Source organism: Stigmatopora argus, chromosome 2, assembly GCF_051989625.1.
Source record: "Stigmatopora argus isolate UIUO_Sarg chromosome 2, RoL_Sarg_1.0, whole genome shotgun sequence".
Lineage (NCBI taxonomy): Eukaryota > Metazoa > Chordata > Actinopteri > Syngnathiformes > Syngnathidae > Stigmatopora > Stigmatopora argus.
Genome location: NC_135388.1, coordinates 6097904 through 6115372, shown reverse-complemented (window position 1 = coordinate 6115372; position 17469 = coordinate 6097904). Strand labels below are relative to the sequence as shown.

The 17469-nt window shown below is 38.8% G+C and overlaps 1 protein-coding gene across 3 annotated transcripts in view; it reads left to right on the top strand.

Annotated features, from left to right (window-relative positions):
- Window positions 1-17469, top strand: part of hcn4 (hyperpolarization activated cyclic nucleotide-gated potassium channel 4) — an 83380-nt gene that overhangs the window by 12836 nt on the left and 53075 nt on the right. For all 3 annotated transcript variants that reach the window (XR_013305989.1, XM_077624954.1, XM_077624946.1), the window contains exon 2: window positions 8627-9050. Coding sequence is in view for 2 of the 3 variants with exons in the window: in XM_077624954.1 (XP_077481080.1) it covers window positions 8627-9050 (424 nt within the window). In the remaining variant the exon portion in view is untranslated. The remainder of the gene's footprint in view (window positions 1-8626; window positions 9051-17469) is intronic.

The following is a 17469-nucleotide window of genomic DNA, read 5'->3' as shown; positions in this document are numbered from 1 at the left end:
ATATTTTGAAGGGAATACAAACTCAAACAACCCTCGATATTGACTGAAAGTCAGTGTAGAGGCGGGGCAAACAGAACCAACCCGGCCGGGAGAAATGTATAAAAATGTAAAACAAAATTAGAATTAAGTTTAGTGTAAGGTTAGATTTTAACTTATTTTTGAGTGTCTGCATCGTTATCCAAGTTCATTTAAATTTGGTGCTAAAAGTCTCCCCCACTCAAACCCCAATGAAAATAGATCACCTTGTTGAACGTCTACACTCAACATGTTAGACTTTTTTTTTTAAAGAAGCTCTGCCAATGTCAACATTTTTACCCAAGTAAAAGAATGCCTGTATCAAATGAAACCAACAGGGTGTCCACTCATGGACCTCTAGAGTCCAATATGCTGGATAAAGAAGTCGACGTGTGTATTTGTGTGACTCATAGATATACTTCCCTGGATCAATTGTGTTTGACTCAGGCCCACCACACGCTGGCTGTCTGCTGCACTCAAACATATGGCCGTATTACCGCGGTAGACGGCGGCTATTTTTCGTTCTCTTCTGCTATGTGGGCGGACTGCTGATTTATCTTCAACATCATTGTCATCATTGTTTGGAACATGTCCTAGTTTTTCTTCCCCTTTTCTTTCTACACACAAGGACGGACCCAGACACACCACGCATTGGATTGGGATGTAACTGAATGATAGCGAAGAAAGAAAATAATTCTCCAGCAGTAATTCAGCATAGTATTACAAAAATTTACAGTTACGTGTACAATATATTGGATGAATTTGGTTTTAATTCCATTTAGGTATTTAGGTCCTTGTTGTTTTACATGTATGTGCATTTATCTTGTTGTCACTACAATGGACAGCTATTTAAATGCTGGTTCATTATATGAAATTAAACAAAAAAAAATCAATGTATGAAAGGCAATATGAAATATTGGAGTCATAGTAACCCAGTTTTTCTCATCGCTAGTTGTCAGTTTTAGTAACTTGTTAGTAAGATAATATTGTTTTGGGCTACCTCATCTTCCATGTGCACTTTGGCTTGCAAACACTATTTTGAAGATAGACAAAAAAAGGCTTTCGTCATTCCCACTCTATTTTGCTGATTACGGTCGCTGGAGTGCTGAAGATAATGACACAGCCCAGAACAAGGGCACGGGGTGACATAGACAGTGTGATCAAATTCCTGCTGTTACTTAGTCTACATTATCTTTGCACGTCATTGGTGATCTGAAAAAGCCAGCAAACCTTGCTGCAATGGAGTACAGTGGAGGTGGTTTTTCTTAACTAAAACACATTACAGTTCTGTTCATCATTTAACAAATCATATTTTGAATTATGTTGAACTATGACCATAACAAGTCAATATATTGAAGCAATTTAGATGAGAAGTTTGCATGCATGGCTATTTCAAAAATGCATTCATTCCTCTGACAAAGCCTTTTGCCTTCCTAGTGAAATTGGTCTAAGAACACCACTCTTTTAAGCCATGGCTTGTGTTTCCTCCTCCGCACTTGTCACCATCTGAACTTTGTGACTTAACCCTAAGGACCTTCTTGGAGATAACAAGGCATCGTGATAAAAGACAGGCACAATTACTGGCAGCCGTACCACAAAACCAGAGAGGTATATGTGGGATAAGTTTAACAAAAAAAAATACAACTGGTGATAACCTACGGTAGTTTTACCTCGGTTACCAGCTATAAATCACATTTTCACATATAGTATTTTTGATTAATTGCCCAACTCTATTAGTGCAAGCTGGTGGCAGTGACTGGACAGCTTGCCATTGTCTTGCTCGTCTCTGGCACAGACAGAATATGGTGAACTGCACCTCATCTAGTCTTGGGCAATAAACAGCAATTATCATGGAAAAATCATTACTTATATTGCAGTTACTGTAAATTAATCCTTATCAAATTAGTTGCAAGCCAGCATTGATGTAAAATAGGTTAAAATTGATGTCTTTCAATTCTTAGTTTTTAAACGACTGATAAACTGCAATTTTAACTGTACTTGAACATGTATGTGACGGTTCAATGAAGTCTAAACGTTTTCGACAGATGTGAATGCAAGCATGAATGCTTGTGTTTCTACTACTAACTCCACACACGATTGAGCTCAGGAAATTTTCGAATCATCATCTGCATGTGTGAAACCCACTTAATGTTTAAACAGTCTTCCTTCGCATTCTCTCTCTAGGCTGTATTGACTGACTTGAAGAAATAGCTTCAGACAACAGCAAAAAAAAAGTGATGTCCTACAACGGAATGACTTATTGATGGGGTTATTTTAGCCTCTTTGGGGAAGGTTCGTTTTACTTTCCCTAGTCTCCCTGCGGCTTTTTAGCAAATCCCACTCTTCCCCCACCCTCCCACCGCAGCCTCAGGTTGGGGAGATTTGCCTCAACTTCTGATGAAATCTTCTTAGCGTAGGCTTGATAAAAAACGGCACGCCTCACCTAAATATAGCCACTTGCAACCGCACAGCCCCAGTGTCAGTGATGTGCTCACAGTGTGTCTGCTGGCGGTGCTTAGCAAAGAGACACTGGCGTTATGACAGTTCATTGGAGCGGGTGATAACAAAAATAGGATTAACCCTTTTAACCTGCATTCTTTTCCTTTCCCGATGCTTAAATCTTACTGTTTACTAAAAAGCCTGTTTTAAAAAGCAACTGGGCGCTCTCTTATGGGCACTGTTTTTGTTGTTGTTGTTACAGATGTTCTCTTTTTCAAGTGTGACAGCCTTTTGATAGATTTACTCTGCCCACGGCTAGAAGTTAGTGTGTGTAAAAATGAAGTAATTTTGATTCCCCCCAACCCAGTCTCTCGACTCACGAGAACCTGGCATGCCTCATTGTTATTCATTCCTGCTAATTCATTCTTTCAAACATGGCCGCTGACTTAATGGGGCTGCTGCCCTGTCCTTTTTATTTAACCTTAACGGCAATTAACCATTGTTAAGTTGCTACGTCAGCAATATCGCAAAAATAAACGCCATCAAATATTAATTTGTTGCCTTACTCGTCTCCTCATCATTGATATTTTGACTCCCAGCATTGATTCATTCATTTTTTTTTAGCTTTTATTATATTTACGTGTAAAATGCAGAAAATTTCAAGTTACGAAACCACTTCTGTATCTAATTCATTTTGTGAGTAAAGCTACCATTGTTCATGGTAACTGATTCATTTCAAATAAAAATAAACTATTCATATTAATTAAAATCAATTAGACGTATGCCTACGAATTATTACCATTTTTCTTTATTCTTGATTTGAAAAATTGTTAACTTGAATTGTCTGCTAATCTTATGTACGTAGAGGTCATTTCTGCTTTGGTCAAAGACCCCAAAACATAAAATGACCCTGGAATGGTGGGTCAAAAACGGATCCTGACACAATCCAACATTAATTAATCTGCAATTATTCCTATGTCCAGTAGCAAAGGCGAACCAAACGTAACATTGCTTGGCTGCCATTAAAGGTGATGCAAAAATAATCTGACTTGCAGCCTCAGGCTACATTACTGATGAGATTCTTGTCATGTTTATCCTAACTGTGTAGGATAAACCCTTAAATGTAACCTTTCAATTGAAAGTACTATGGTGTTGCTATTTGATTGTGGCTCATGGATATTGCTTAACTCAATTAGAAATGATATTATTGTAGAAGGCAAAGTTTTAATCCAAATCATCCATTGGTAATTGAATTTTAATACGGGACTGGTTATTGTTTGCATGCCTTCTTTCAAAATCTAGCCACAAAAATAAACTCTGATATTGTGGATTGAATTTTCTTCCCTTTAAAGAATAGATAACCCACTTTGTGGTTTTGTTTGTCAGTGTTAAACATAACAAGAAGCCTCATTTGTCCGGATGTAATGTAACGCAACCAGCAAATCTCCGCTTGCGTAGAAAAATGTGGGCAAATAAGCACACATTTTGAGCAAACTAATTAATCATTCATTATGCAAAATCCGATCAGTTTCAGTCACATTTGCAAAGCCTAATAGTTTGCCAGAGAAGCTTGTGGAAGCAGACAAATGACTGCCACATGTAAGATGCCAATAGTTAGTGAGTATGGTTTGGTATAAAGCTTATCCTGTTGAAGAGAATATGAACCGCCCAAATATCTGTATATATTCTGTAAATATAAATGCTTATTCCTGGTCAAAACTAAAGGTAATGATTGACATGTACATTGGTCAACAAAAGCAATCAAACAATCATTACCAGTTTAAGGAAAGATAGTGATAACAGAATCGGGACTGTAAACCAGTGGCGGTCCGTGCAATTTCTCGTAGCGCCTTCAATGGGTAAAATCCACATCCTAGCAGCATTTAATGATTAAATACAAATACTGGAGCTTTTCAGACATTACAACCGGGCCATATTTTATTCACCAAAAATCCCTTTTGACTGCACAAAATACCCATCCTACTTTTCTTTCTTCCTTCTTTTCTATCGCCATTGAAGCTAATGCTGAAAGTCGAGCCTGTCCTGTCGTATTTCTGGCATAGTCCGTCTTGAAAATGGCTTTAAATCAACAAAACAATATATTCGCTTGTGCAGCTTGCTCCAAATACAGTTTGGTAGCTCTGGCTAATCACTAGCCAATCATAGTTGGTGAAAGTGATGACGTATCCCTACGCCTGCGACAAGGCATTGTGGTGTTGCCAACTCGAAATCTGATTGGTTAAACCAGCAGTCTTATCGACGCTTGTTTAATGCAGCAGAGCCTGCAGAACTGATTGTGAAGGCCTTGAGGCAGATTTCTGACCCTGGGAACAAATAATGGCTGAAATGTGATTGGTTAAATGCTTCAATATGAAAACACACATCTGGAAGCAGTGCAACCAGGGGGGAAAGCAATGAAAGGAAGCTAACAGACAATTTGGAATTATTTCATAAGTATTGATGGACAAAATATAATATATGATTCAGATATTTCTTAGGCCAGCAGAGAAGGCCTTGAAGGCCCTGACGGCCCACCACTGCTATAAACTATATGCCCTTGGATTTGGATACTGCACACTCGAATGTAGAGAGTCCGTGCAACTGTCCCTCGCGCCTCCATTTCAATATAGGCTAGCCACAAAGGAAAATTGCGTGTCCATTTTGGGCTCTTTGTGCCAGTCCTCGCAGGTAAACGTGGTCGGCAGGGTGAGGAGAAGGAGAGAGGCTTATCGTGTAGTCCGCGGCACTCTCACGGTGACAACACGTTTCCGTCGGAGAGCCTGGCCCGGCTGCTACCTCGTCTCTCCAGAGAAGGGGAAAATGTCAGTGAGCCCTTCATCACAACTTCGACCTCCCTGTACCGTAACAAGCCAGGCGGGAGGAAGTCAGACACTTCATCTTCTCAGCCCTTGTCCTAAGTTAGATTGTCCCAGTAATGTCGACCATGTGACTAAGGATTGTTTCTTTCTCCTTAAAGGAGAAAAATTTAGGCTCAAGAACCCCTCGCAACCCTTGTGAATGATCAAAATTACAATCAGGAATTGAAAAATGAGCAATTTTCACCTCAAAACTCAGTAATTTGCTTCCAGGCAATGAATCTGACATTTTAACTTAAACCAGAGTATTGCTCTCCAATTTAATTCATGCGTTCTGGTTTCCTTTTTCATGTGATACATTTTAAACTCCAATTTTCCTTAATAAAAAGCCCCAAATATTCTCATCTGTGGTTAATTTACTATTCCCTTCTTTAATAGATTTTAAAGATTTTTGATATATGCCACCTACATAATACACACATTTATGAAATAAACTCACTTTTTAAAATTTTATTATGCCACCACTGCTAAATTAATTCATTTTTATCACACCTGTCGCAAGGGTTTAATGCCTTTTAAATGTTCGTTGTTTGTATTTATAGAACAATCTTCTATGTGAGGAGTCAACAGTGCATACGAAAACACTGTAAACGGATCTTGGCTAAATTTAGGTGGTCTGACCTCCATTAGAAGGCAGGAACATGAGTGGCAAAAAAAAAAAAAATCCAACAGAGCCATGAGTTTTTACGGTACACGTGGGATTTTTTTTTGTACACATGCTCGCAGCCACTCAAGTAACACCATGGAAGGACACCTTTCTGCCTGTGATAGTTGTACGGGACACAACATCTTTTAAAATGGCGCATAAGTCCTCTGAGGGGAGAAGTCATTATCACGCATGTATGGATGTACAGATGTACAGGACCTAAACTTGTAGTTTTAAGATGGAGGACTCTTCGTATGTAGTGTGTGTTGTATAGTATGCAGTAGCCATGGTAAAATTAAACATACTACTTTTAAAATATCCACCACCATTGGAACGCTTTACTTTAACTTAATCAAGAGGGTTAAGTGAATGAAAATGTGTTAAACTCAAGCACTGTTCATTGTCAGGGAATTTTGGGGTATATAACAAAAATGAAGTGAGGCACCATTGGCTAGATGAAGCTGATTCGTTGAGAAGTGTAGACAAAATACTAATGAGGAGACATGACAGGAATAAGGGGACACAACAACAACAGCAATTAACATGAAAGAAAACTAAATGCTTAAGACAAAGTTTTGCATGTCCAAAACATTATCATAGCTTGATTAAATATGAGCAGAGCAACCCAAAAAAAAAAAAAACAACAACAACCAATCATAACCATTCTTTTGGGCCTAGCACGATTGTGTAAGTCTAATAAATATTCATGCCTTGTAGTGTATGCACTACAAGTACAAATGTCATTACCTGTGTATGCATTTCCTCTTTTGAAGATTTTCTTCTTCTCCGGGGGCTTCCCGTCCCAGCGCGAGAAAATTCGGTGGTGGTGAGGTCTGTCTAAATATAACGCCACTTGACAACAAGCTGAAACACCAGATACCCTTTTACTTTGAAGAATTCCAATTACTGTCACTGTTTTCTCTCGTGTGTTGTGTGTACGTGTGACACAGAGGGGTTTATGTACACGAGGACTTGGATTCTCTTGTAAAATATCATCTTTGCGCAGTGTAACTCAATTCAGAAGTCTGTGCAGCTTTGAATGCATCTTTTTTTGATAGGAAACATAAACAAGTTATGTGTTTAGACCAGCAGAAAGTTTGCCTTTCTCTGAATTTGCTTGTTTTGGTTGTCACTGTGTCAAAAGCAATGGAAACTCTATCGTACCACTACTGTCCACTAAAATTGAACAGTTTCTAACAGCACAAATGCAGTAACATTATTTTAATCATTTCTAGTTATCAATTTCAGAATGCTACCATCTTGTAATCAAGTTTAATGATGATGATTGACGAGTGTGACGAGTGACCAATTAATTTTTGAGTGTCTAGTCCTTTGTTGCCCTGCAATTGGCTGGAAACCAATTTGGGGTCTCCCCTGCATGCTCCCCGTGATTGGCTGGGGTATGTGAGGATAAGTGGTATGGAAGGTGAATGAATAACTGGTCCTATGTTGGATTCAAAGACCAAACAATGAGACCTCAATTAGTGAATCTACCAATTACTCACACAGCATGTAGTGACTAACATGGCGCATACCAATGAAATTCTAGGAATATAAAAAAATAAATAATAATAATATAAAAAACAATCAATGGCACCGCGTGTCAGGTCAGGATACATGACCTAATCTACCAGCTTCTCATTTTGCATCCAATTATTGAAACGTGGACTGATAGACGACCTTGCAGTGATGGAATAGACCAATTTCACTGTTGATTGCAAAGTGTGATTTCTGTTGTATTGTTTTATCCGCTTTGTGAAGGGCCCTGCATTCGTACTTTCCTGTGGCTGCCCATGACATTTATTTCAGTGTAGCATGAATCAAGCATTGAATCAATAGTCATCAGTGCAAAGTGAAAGTTCTGTAATTAATAGGTGCGGTCTTGCTAGCTCGCAGAACAATGGAGTTGCGTCCTTTCACCCTTGTTTTGTACCTACACGATATGTATGGAAGCTCCCTGTCTTGAAATTGCTTTGGCCCAATGACAGCTCCTTACAGCCCAGTTAAAGATGGGTAAATCATGCGAGGTCGTTGGTGCGGCGGACAATGCCGGAACTCCTTTCACCCTTTCTCATTGTGCATTCGATGAAGTATCTGGGATATATCACCCTTAACACAAAAGCCCCAATCTGGATTCAATTACGGAGTGGGCAGTAGACTGCAATTTATACCAAAACGCTCATGCTCGGAAGATGGACGAGTTCATGGAGTTGCTCTATAATTAGCAGTTAACCCTCGCTGACCTTCCACTTCAGATTTACTGACCAGACAGCAAATTACTTTCATGTTGAGTGACTGTATACATTCTTGGCTTAAGCATTTGTGTTTATATGTGAACAATGATCCAAAATTAATCCATATTTATCCGTTGCTGGATTAAATGTCATGTATGGAAACTAATATGGACAACAATTGGGATGTAAATGGGATGTTTCAAGCTCTTTTAATCCATGCTGGTGTCAAGTATGAATTCCAAATGTGCAGCATGTCCCTGAGCATATTGGGTAGTTTCAAAATCTAAAATGTCCCTTTTTTGGTTTAGCAATTTCGTGGTGAAAGATATTCAGCTTTTAACCAAGGAGTGGAATGATGTCAAACTCACGAGGACAAATTCCTTATGTAGATTTTGTCCATTTTTCTCTCCAAACAGGTTTTACTGGGACTTGACCATGCTGCTATTGATGGTGGGCAACCTCATCATCATCCCCGTAGGCATCACCTTCTTCAAAGACGAAAACACACCTCCCTGGATAGTCTTCAACGTGGTCTCTGACACCTTCTTCCTCTTGGATCTCGTGCTCAACTTCCGAACCGGTATCGTCAAGGAGGACAACACGGAGATCATTCTGGACCCGCGACAAATAAAGATTAAGTACCTTCGCAGCTGGTTTGTGGTGGACTTTATCTCCTCCATCCCGGTGGACTATATCTTTCTCATCGTGGAGACGCGCATTGACTCTGATTTCTACAAGACGGCGCGCGCCTTGCGGATTGTCCGCTTTACCAAGATCCTCAGCTTGCTTCGCCTCCTGCGCCTCTCCAGACTCATTCGCTACATCCACCAATGGGAAGAGGTAAGAAATGAACCCACAAAGTTGTTACTGCACATTGTCGTTAAGGGAGGGTGGGTTGTTGAAAGTTTATTTATGCACTTGTAATTATGCACCGAGCATGAAGAGGCTCTCCTTTGGCATCTCGGTCACCGGTGAGATAATAAGACCAAAATGTTGGCATTTTTCCCCGTGTGGCCATCCAGAGAGCAGTAGGACCACAGATCCCGTAGAGAGGTTTTCATAAAATGAGGGTGATTGTAATTGCAGCATCAATTTGAAAAGTTCCCGTCACTTCGACCGCATGGATCGAGTTTAGTCTCCATGGTAAAAGGTGCGAAGAAAAAGCGTGAGTTTGGTGTTGAGGACTTAATAGAATCATAAGAAACACGCAGGAATATGAACCCACATCAAAGTTAATTATTTCCATTTACATCCACATATTAAGTACTCATTTAAACATATTGAGTAAACATGTCCACTTGCATGAGCAAAAAAATACACATCTTTCAGCTCATACATAATAACACATAATTTTAAGGTTGTTTCCATACACATTATGTCATATTTGTTAAGTCTGTTAACAAAACACACAATTTTATTTTTTGTTTGTTTTTGTGGCTGTCAAATGTCACAAGAAAGGTGCCCCTCACTCCATCTTGGCCATTTTGCAGATACATATTTTAAAAAGGCTTATTATATTGCATATCATGTGCAAACACAGTTGACTCCACTGCGGCTCCTCTCATATTATTTATAAATAAATTTGTGTGCAAAAGGATGCAGTTATTTTTAAGTAAGTTTTCCCACCCCAAATACGGTTCTGCTTACAAAATTAAGTGCCTATAATGTACCAAAATAAAAATCTTTAATTTACCACATATGCACCCTTAAACCATTTTTTTCCATTCACTAATGCATACAATGTAAACACCTACAGTATTTGTCAATTTACAAACCATTTCTATTCCATTTACACTGTGTTGCATATACACGCATATAATCTAAATATCCACGTTTCCCATAATTATTTTCAAAAAAAAAAAATTCTTATCCCTTTAGGTAAACGTCTCAATCAAACGATGTTGGCATCCATCTGTGCATTTGTGGACATTGCAAACAAAGCCAGAATGCATTGACAGCTTAACAACAATATAAACATCAATCAATTGTCTTGTTTGCGTAATCAAAGCACTCATTTAGACACCTTCACCTGTCTACATGACAGCAATCGGTAAAACACTGAATAGCAACTGATTGCTAATCAAAGCACCCTTTCACCAGACCTGCCCATCGTCCTCTCACAGGTTCCCTGTTATTAAACATCTGTCACGCATGCACACTGTGGATCTATTTTGTGGTGACATCAATCTCTGTGATGCCATTTAAAAAGGAGGAAAAGTTCACAAGAATAAGTCGGAGGAGAATCCCCCTTACTCCCTCCGTCCATGCCCTTTGGCATCATGGGATATTCTGTCCAGCCTTTGCCTGACGGGACTCGGCTCTAATACGAGAACAGCGGTTGTGTGTTGAAGCAACTGATTAAAGATCGAATTAGTTAACAGGCTAAATAGATGATTAAATAATACTAACAATAGGTTACCTAACGGGTGGCATAGTTGAATGACGGTTGAGAAATTAGCCTTACATATCACGACCTTATATTTGGTTTTTGTAGAGGCTGAATTACTTCTACTTCTTGTGACCTTAAAATCCCTAAAAAGTGCTTTGAGGAAAAAAGTATTTGCCCCTTTTCAAACTCTAGTGGTCACACTTCGAAACAGATTCAAACATATGCAAATATCAAAGATGAACAAGGAAAATCTGAAATGCATTTTTTAAATTGTGATTTTGTTTAATAGGGGAAAAATATTCAAGGCTACCTTGCCCTGTGGAAATGCACTGTTTTTTTCACCAGTTGTTTTCTAAGCATTTGAGCAACACTAACCACAAAAGAGAGCGTAACCTCGCGTGAACAGCTGCCATTTGCATGTTTGATGTGGGCGCTTGGTAGCGTTTGAGTATGCTCACTGATGAACGCCAGTTAGGCAAAACGATTAAAAGGCCAGCTTTGCCTCAATTCGAGCCTCCTCTAGAAGCAAGCTCACAAAAATGTCATGTGTCATACAGCAGAATAACTTGTCACCAGCTGAATGCCTCTTTGACTTTTCCCCATCGACGTCCTCGCCCCATTTGAATATTTTGGGGAGGAGGACACCTCACATGGTGCCCCTGTCTGACCCGTTGAATGTCGATTTTCACCGTTAAAAGGGAAGGAGGTTATGCCGGTGCATCTCGTGAGACTCTCAGACTTCAAAATTCATTCAATTTGTCTGTTAGATTATTTCAGGCCACTGTCTTGGAAACAAAACAAATGTATGAATCCAAAAACGTTAAATTGGATAGATTGTAGTTTTCCGACAAATAGTCAATGCTTTTTTTAACCCGCCTTGAAGCATGGGGGCCAGTTAGAAAGGGACATTGTTTCATCTATGGCTGTCCATTCACATATATTAATATCCTGGTTTTGGTGTTTTTTCAGAGGGTTGGAATGAATTGATTTGTTTTTAGTTCATTTCAATGGGAAATGTCCGCTCGAGAAGCTTGACATACGATCTCAGTCCCGGAACGGATTAAGATCGTATGTCGAGGTACCACTGTACAGTCATACCTTGAGAAACGAACTTAATGCTCGTATCTCAAGGTAAATATTTGCTCAGAATTATACTCGTATCTCAAATTCCTCACATGTCGGGGCACTCGTATGTCAAAGTATTACTGTGCACAGAAGAATATATTCTTGGCCAGCGCATATTTTCTTAATGCATCAACACGTATTGTTTCGCCGTTAAGACTATTTTTCTCAACAGCTCTTAGTGTTGTTGAAATGCAAAAATACTACATAATTTGAAGAGATATGTCCTCTACATGTAAAGAAACAGTGTACCAAGATGTCTGTGTGTAAATAATAGGGCATTTTCATGGTACTTAGCTCTCATAACAAGATTGAATGTCATACAGCATTGCGCCATTAAATGACAACTTATCTGTTATGGCAGAAGTACCACGCTCACACACTGAAAGAATAAAGTAGTACTAGATGTTGCATGTTAACACTATGAATAGCACTGTGGTAGATTTACTCGTTTTTGCTATTGTTTGAGTTTAATTTTCTCCCCACAAAGGAGTCACACAAAGGACACTTGCGGGATGTGTTTGACTGGAACGGAGATGAATACTGCACACTGCATCATTTAATACTGCAGGGAGTACATTTTAACATTAAAATCGCTCTCTTATTTTCTGGGATTTTCTTCTGTTTAGGAATTCAAGATAAGGCGATTGAATATGACAGTGTGTAATACACCCACAGAATTTTCCATTTATATCATGAGCAAGGACAAGTTTCTGTAACTGATATGAGGATCATATTTTAGAGTTTTGCCAGATTTAAATTAACCAGCAACTTGAAACTGTTTCACTGAGGAGACACAACTCAGGACATTTTTCTTCTATCAGTAGATAGCAGCTAAATTGCCTTTGCTCAGACCGAAATGCAACTGAGGAGAATCAATTTTGATGATTGCGTTTTTTGACCTGAAAGACTTTTGTTGCTGTGGCAAAAAGTGTGACGGCATGGACAGTCGAAACTCATCTGGTTACACTACTCTATATACGGTACATGGTCGATTGGTCGTCAGTCTTTTGGTCACCGGTCTTTTGGTCGCCCGGAAGTTTATTGATGATTACCATTTAAATCGTTGCTCAAATTCCCTAAATACCCACTGAGAATTATTATTTAGTCATATAAATGTCCTATTAACTATTAGGCTAAAGAAAAGCTCAAAATTTCCTGTACTTTTATTGTGTTTTGTTGGAGAACTTGTTAAGACCCTGACTGACATCCCTTCCTAAGGGGACAACTCATGTACATAAAAACTCACGTCGGCTCAGTGAAACTGCTCATGGCCATTGTTGGCTTTTATTGCTGCGTAGACTGTGTTGTTTTACCTTGTTTTGTCGCCGGTCTTTTGGTCGCCGGTCTTTTGGTCGGTCGCCCGTTGTCGCGGTCCGGGTGACCAAAAGACAGCGACCAAAAGACCGGCGACCAATCGACCGAACACGACTCTATACATCCAGTCTTAATCTGTATAAATCTGGTTAAAATCTCATTTGGGCTGGCAGTCTAAACAAGGCTTCGGTCATTTTTTTAAAACATTATTTTATAGATTTTGTTATTGCAGATTTTTGTTGTTAACTCATGACGATAGCATGGAAATCCAACAAATTCTACTGATGCGCACATTGTGCATGGGATTGCATTTTACAACATGTTCCCTCAGCCGTCCCCCGCCCCAGACGCGAGTTATAACTACATGTCCCTAGGTGGGGCGCGCTGTGTTAGTAGCCCAAAGCACAGACATGTTGGCACATCATCACAAAAGAGTTGAAGTGTCCTTGCGCATGCTACTTGACCCCCAAACCGCTTCAGCCGGCCATGCCAGGAGATAAAGAGATGGGGTCCTCATGGGTCAAAGCGGAGATAGACGTTTTTGGCGATACACTCTAATCAACTCGTTTGTTTTAAAGGACAAAATCTCTATTAAGTTTCACATCTGATTATAATAATTGTTGTAGAGATAATTAAATAAGTCGGTTTCACCATGTTTGAGAGATAAACTCGGCATAATTCAAGATTATGATGTTATCAAATATGATGGAATTGTTTACAGTGATTTGTTATAAATGGACCGTTGCTGCTTATAATTAATAACCATTTCAGATGCGATATTTATTACATCACTAGCATTTACAATAGCATTTGGTCACAGACGTTAATTTTAAAGATAATATAAAATATCACCTCGTACAAATTATCTTTCGACCACGTTCAGGTCTATGAAGCCAGACTGCAAGTTTGTTAGGTTTATTGTTGTACAACCTCAAATGCTTTCTAAGAATATGGAGAAAAGTTCCTGGACTAGCATCGATGTTGCTAGAGCAACCTCCCTACCCACCTCACCTGGCTCCAGGGGTTCATCTTTTACGATATTATGATATCAATTTTTCCATTAACGATAAATGGCAAACGGGCTTTCACATGTATGTATAGCGCTTTTCCATCTTCAGGGCAATTAAGTACTCAAATGTCAACTCATCCACCGACTAATAGTGCCGCGTGAGAAGGCTCTGTATGATGTGTTTAGAATCCAGACAAATTACTTTGAATAGGAAAAGTTGGAAAATTTGATTTGAGAATTAAATATAGGCTTGAATCTTTCCTAAGTAGTGCTACATGGTGAAGCATTATAAACCAACTGTTGTTAATTTGATAGATTAAACCTAGTTGTGTTTCTGTTTAATTTTGTTTGCCAGGTAACAAATTATTAATTTAACCGGAATGGCAACTCCTCTGAAAATAGTGAGTATATAATGAGTGGTACACGGTCGATTGGTGGCCGGTCTTTTGGTCGCCCATCTTTTGGTCGCTGGTCTTTTGGTCGCCCAGAAGGTAAGTGATAATTACCATTTAAATTGTTGCTCAAATTCCCTAAATACTAACTGCGAATTACTATTTAGTCATACTTAATGCCCTAGTAATTATTAGGCTAAAGAAAAGCTCTAAATATCCCGGACTTTTATTGTGTTTTGTTGGAGAACTTGTTAAGACCCTGACTGACGTTGCTTCTTAAAGGGACAACACATGTACATACAAACTCTTATACACTCACATGTCGGCTCAGTGAAACTGCTCATGGCCATTGTTGGCTTTTATTGATGCGTAGACCGTGTTGTTTTACCTTGTTTTGTCGCCGGTCTTTTGGTCGCGCGTTGTCGCGGTCGGGGCGACCAAAAGACAGCGACCAAAAGATTGGCGACCAAAAGACGGCGACCAAAAGACCGGCGACCAATCGGCCGCACACAATGAGTACCCCAAACTGTATTTCTGCGGCTTCACAAAAATGAGTAACAATGCAAAAATGCTTTTTGCAATTTGTCGCTCAGCTGATTGCTATTATCTCAACCATCACAATCTCAATAATCGCCTTTTTGGCGATAAGTGTAGTCGTCATAAATTAGCTCCCATTGCGTCAACTTTAGCAAGAAAACGTTTTATTACAAATGAGTCACAATGTCACACTTTTTTTTACCTTTGCGCATATTACATGCATTTTGAGTCATTTAGTTTGGATTTAGCATTCAAGGCTGACCTTTCCCTCACTACTTACCAACATTTCACCTTCCTTTCACTGTGACACCAAATAGCTGTAATTTGTTCTCAAAAAGCGAATTATGACTACACAGACACGCGCATAATCGGCATCTTCCCCTTCTTGTCAGCTGCCTATTGTCACTTGTCTCCGGGATAAAAATAAGACTGTGACCGGATATTCTACTCAGCGGAGTTGTCTCATGTTGATGAACCACTGACTTGGATATGATTAGTCATCCCGTTAAATCAGATTTCGGGCAGTACGCTAACGACTGAGCTCCAAGGATGGCCTCTCGCCACGCCGGATGCTTTCTTCCGCACAACCGTTTCAACTGAAAAACCTTCTAATTGTTTTAGTAAACGTGGTAGAGAAGAGCATGTGAAGTGTTCAAAAAAAGAAAAGGATGTGATGAAGAAAAATTATTTACTATTTGTTTCTTACAATGAATTTTTTGCACCATGAGCAGCACTTTTTTCCATATATATATATATATATATATATATATATATATATATATATATATATATATATATATATATATATATGTATATATATATGTATATGTATATATATATGTATATATATATATGTATATATATATATATATATGTATATATATATATATATATATATGTATATATGTATATATATGTATGTATATATGTATATATATGTATGTATATGTATGCATATGTATGTATATGTATGTATATGTATGTATATATATATGTATATATGTATGTATGTATATATATATATACATGTATGCGTATATAGATATATACACACATACAGACGTACCTCTACTGACGAAATTAATTGGTTTCAGAACTTTTTTTGAAAGTTGAAAATTTCGTAAGTAGACTTTATATGTAAATACTCTAATTCGTTCCACGGTCCCCACAAAACTACCAACTACATAAACCCTTAAACTTCATCAAAGTGTCTCAATTTCATAGGAAAAGTGTGAAAACATACAAAAATGAGAAAACATGATCATAAAATTATTTAATAAGCCATTAAAATGAATACACATGCAAAATCTATTCATGTTCTGTTTAAGTCGGAGGCCTTTTTGTATCTATTCTGTAGACATTTATTTATTTAGTCAAGTGGAAGTTGTTTGAGGAAATATGTCAGAAGAGGTGTTTATTTCTTCACTTAGCCACTAATTAGGGAATGCTGTCCATTTATGGAGTGGCAATTCATTCAAGAAAAAAAACGTTTTTCCACGCTCGAACGGTTTGACAGACATGGCCGTACCCCAAAATGCAGCGTTTGCCTGTCACTCATTAAATCCATGCAAAGTTATTTGAAGAAGGTAAATCAACTCATCAGCCTGCACTCGCTGACCCATCTCCCCGGTCAAGGAGTGCTCTCTGAGAGATAAGAGAGGCCGCAAGAAAAGATTTAATGAGCCATTATAGGCCGCACAATGAGACTCGCCGCCAACACTGACAGGTCCCCAATAGCGTGAATGGGCCCCGTTGTCATACGAATACCCAGCCGAGTCTGAGTTTTTTTAAAAGACCATTGCACAAATGTGTCGAGAGGGGCATATCGGCAAGAGGAGTGTTTTGTTTTTCTTTTGCTTTTTTCCCCCCTTCCTTTTTTCATGCAGTGATAGGAGCCCTGCAGGCCTGTTTAGACAGATGATGGAAGGGTGTTCCCTGCGGTCCACTCCCAGGCCCACTTCTCATTCACCACATGTGCCTCATCCAGCATGACAGCATGCATGCACATGACATTTTGGTGAAGGCCTTTTTTGGGGGGGTTTGCAAGAGAGAAATCCCAGCCCTCCCGCAGGTCAGCCGTCGCGTTAGCTGATTAGAAATAAACTCCGAGGCGTGTATGTGCAGATAAATTTAATTGATAGCGCTCATTACTCATCACGCTGAAATGGTCTGTCAATCAAGCACAGGTGATGATGCAGCATGGGGTAATTACGTTACGACTCGACATGTTGAACTTTGCAAACACAGGGCGGGTAAAAATAATTAAGTACTTATATTACCATATTATAATATATAATATTTGTATGTCTTTGAATTAACTATATTATATAATATTTTGATGTTTCAAATTTGCATGATCATTTTCCCAAGTTTTTTAGGTTCAACTGATTTTCAACATCTCATTTTTACTTGACTGATCATAACTTTCATAATATATGGCAAATACAGTGGTACCTCGACCTACGATCAGCTCGTGGTACGACGAAAATTTCG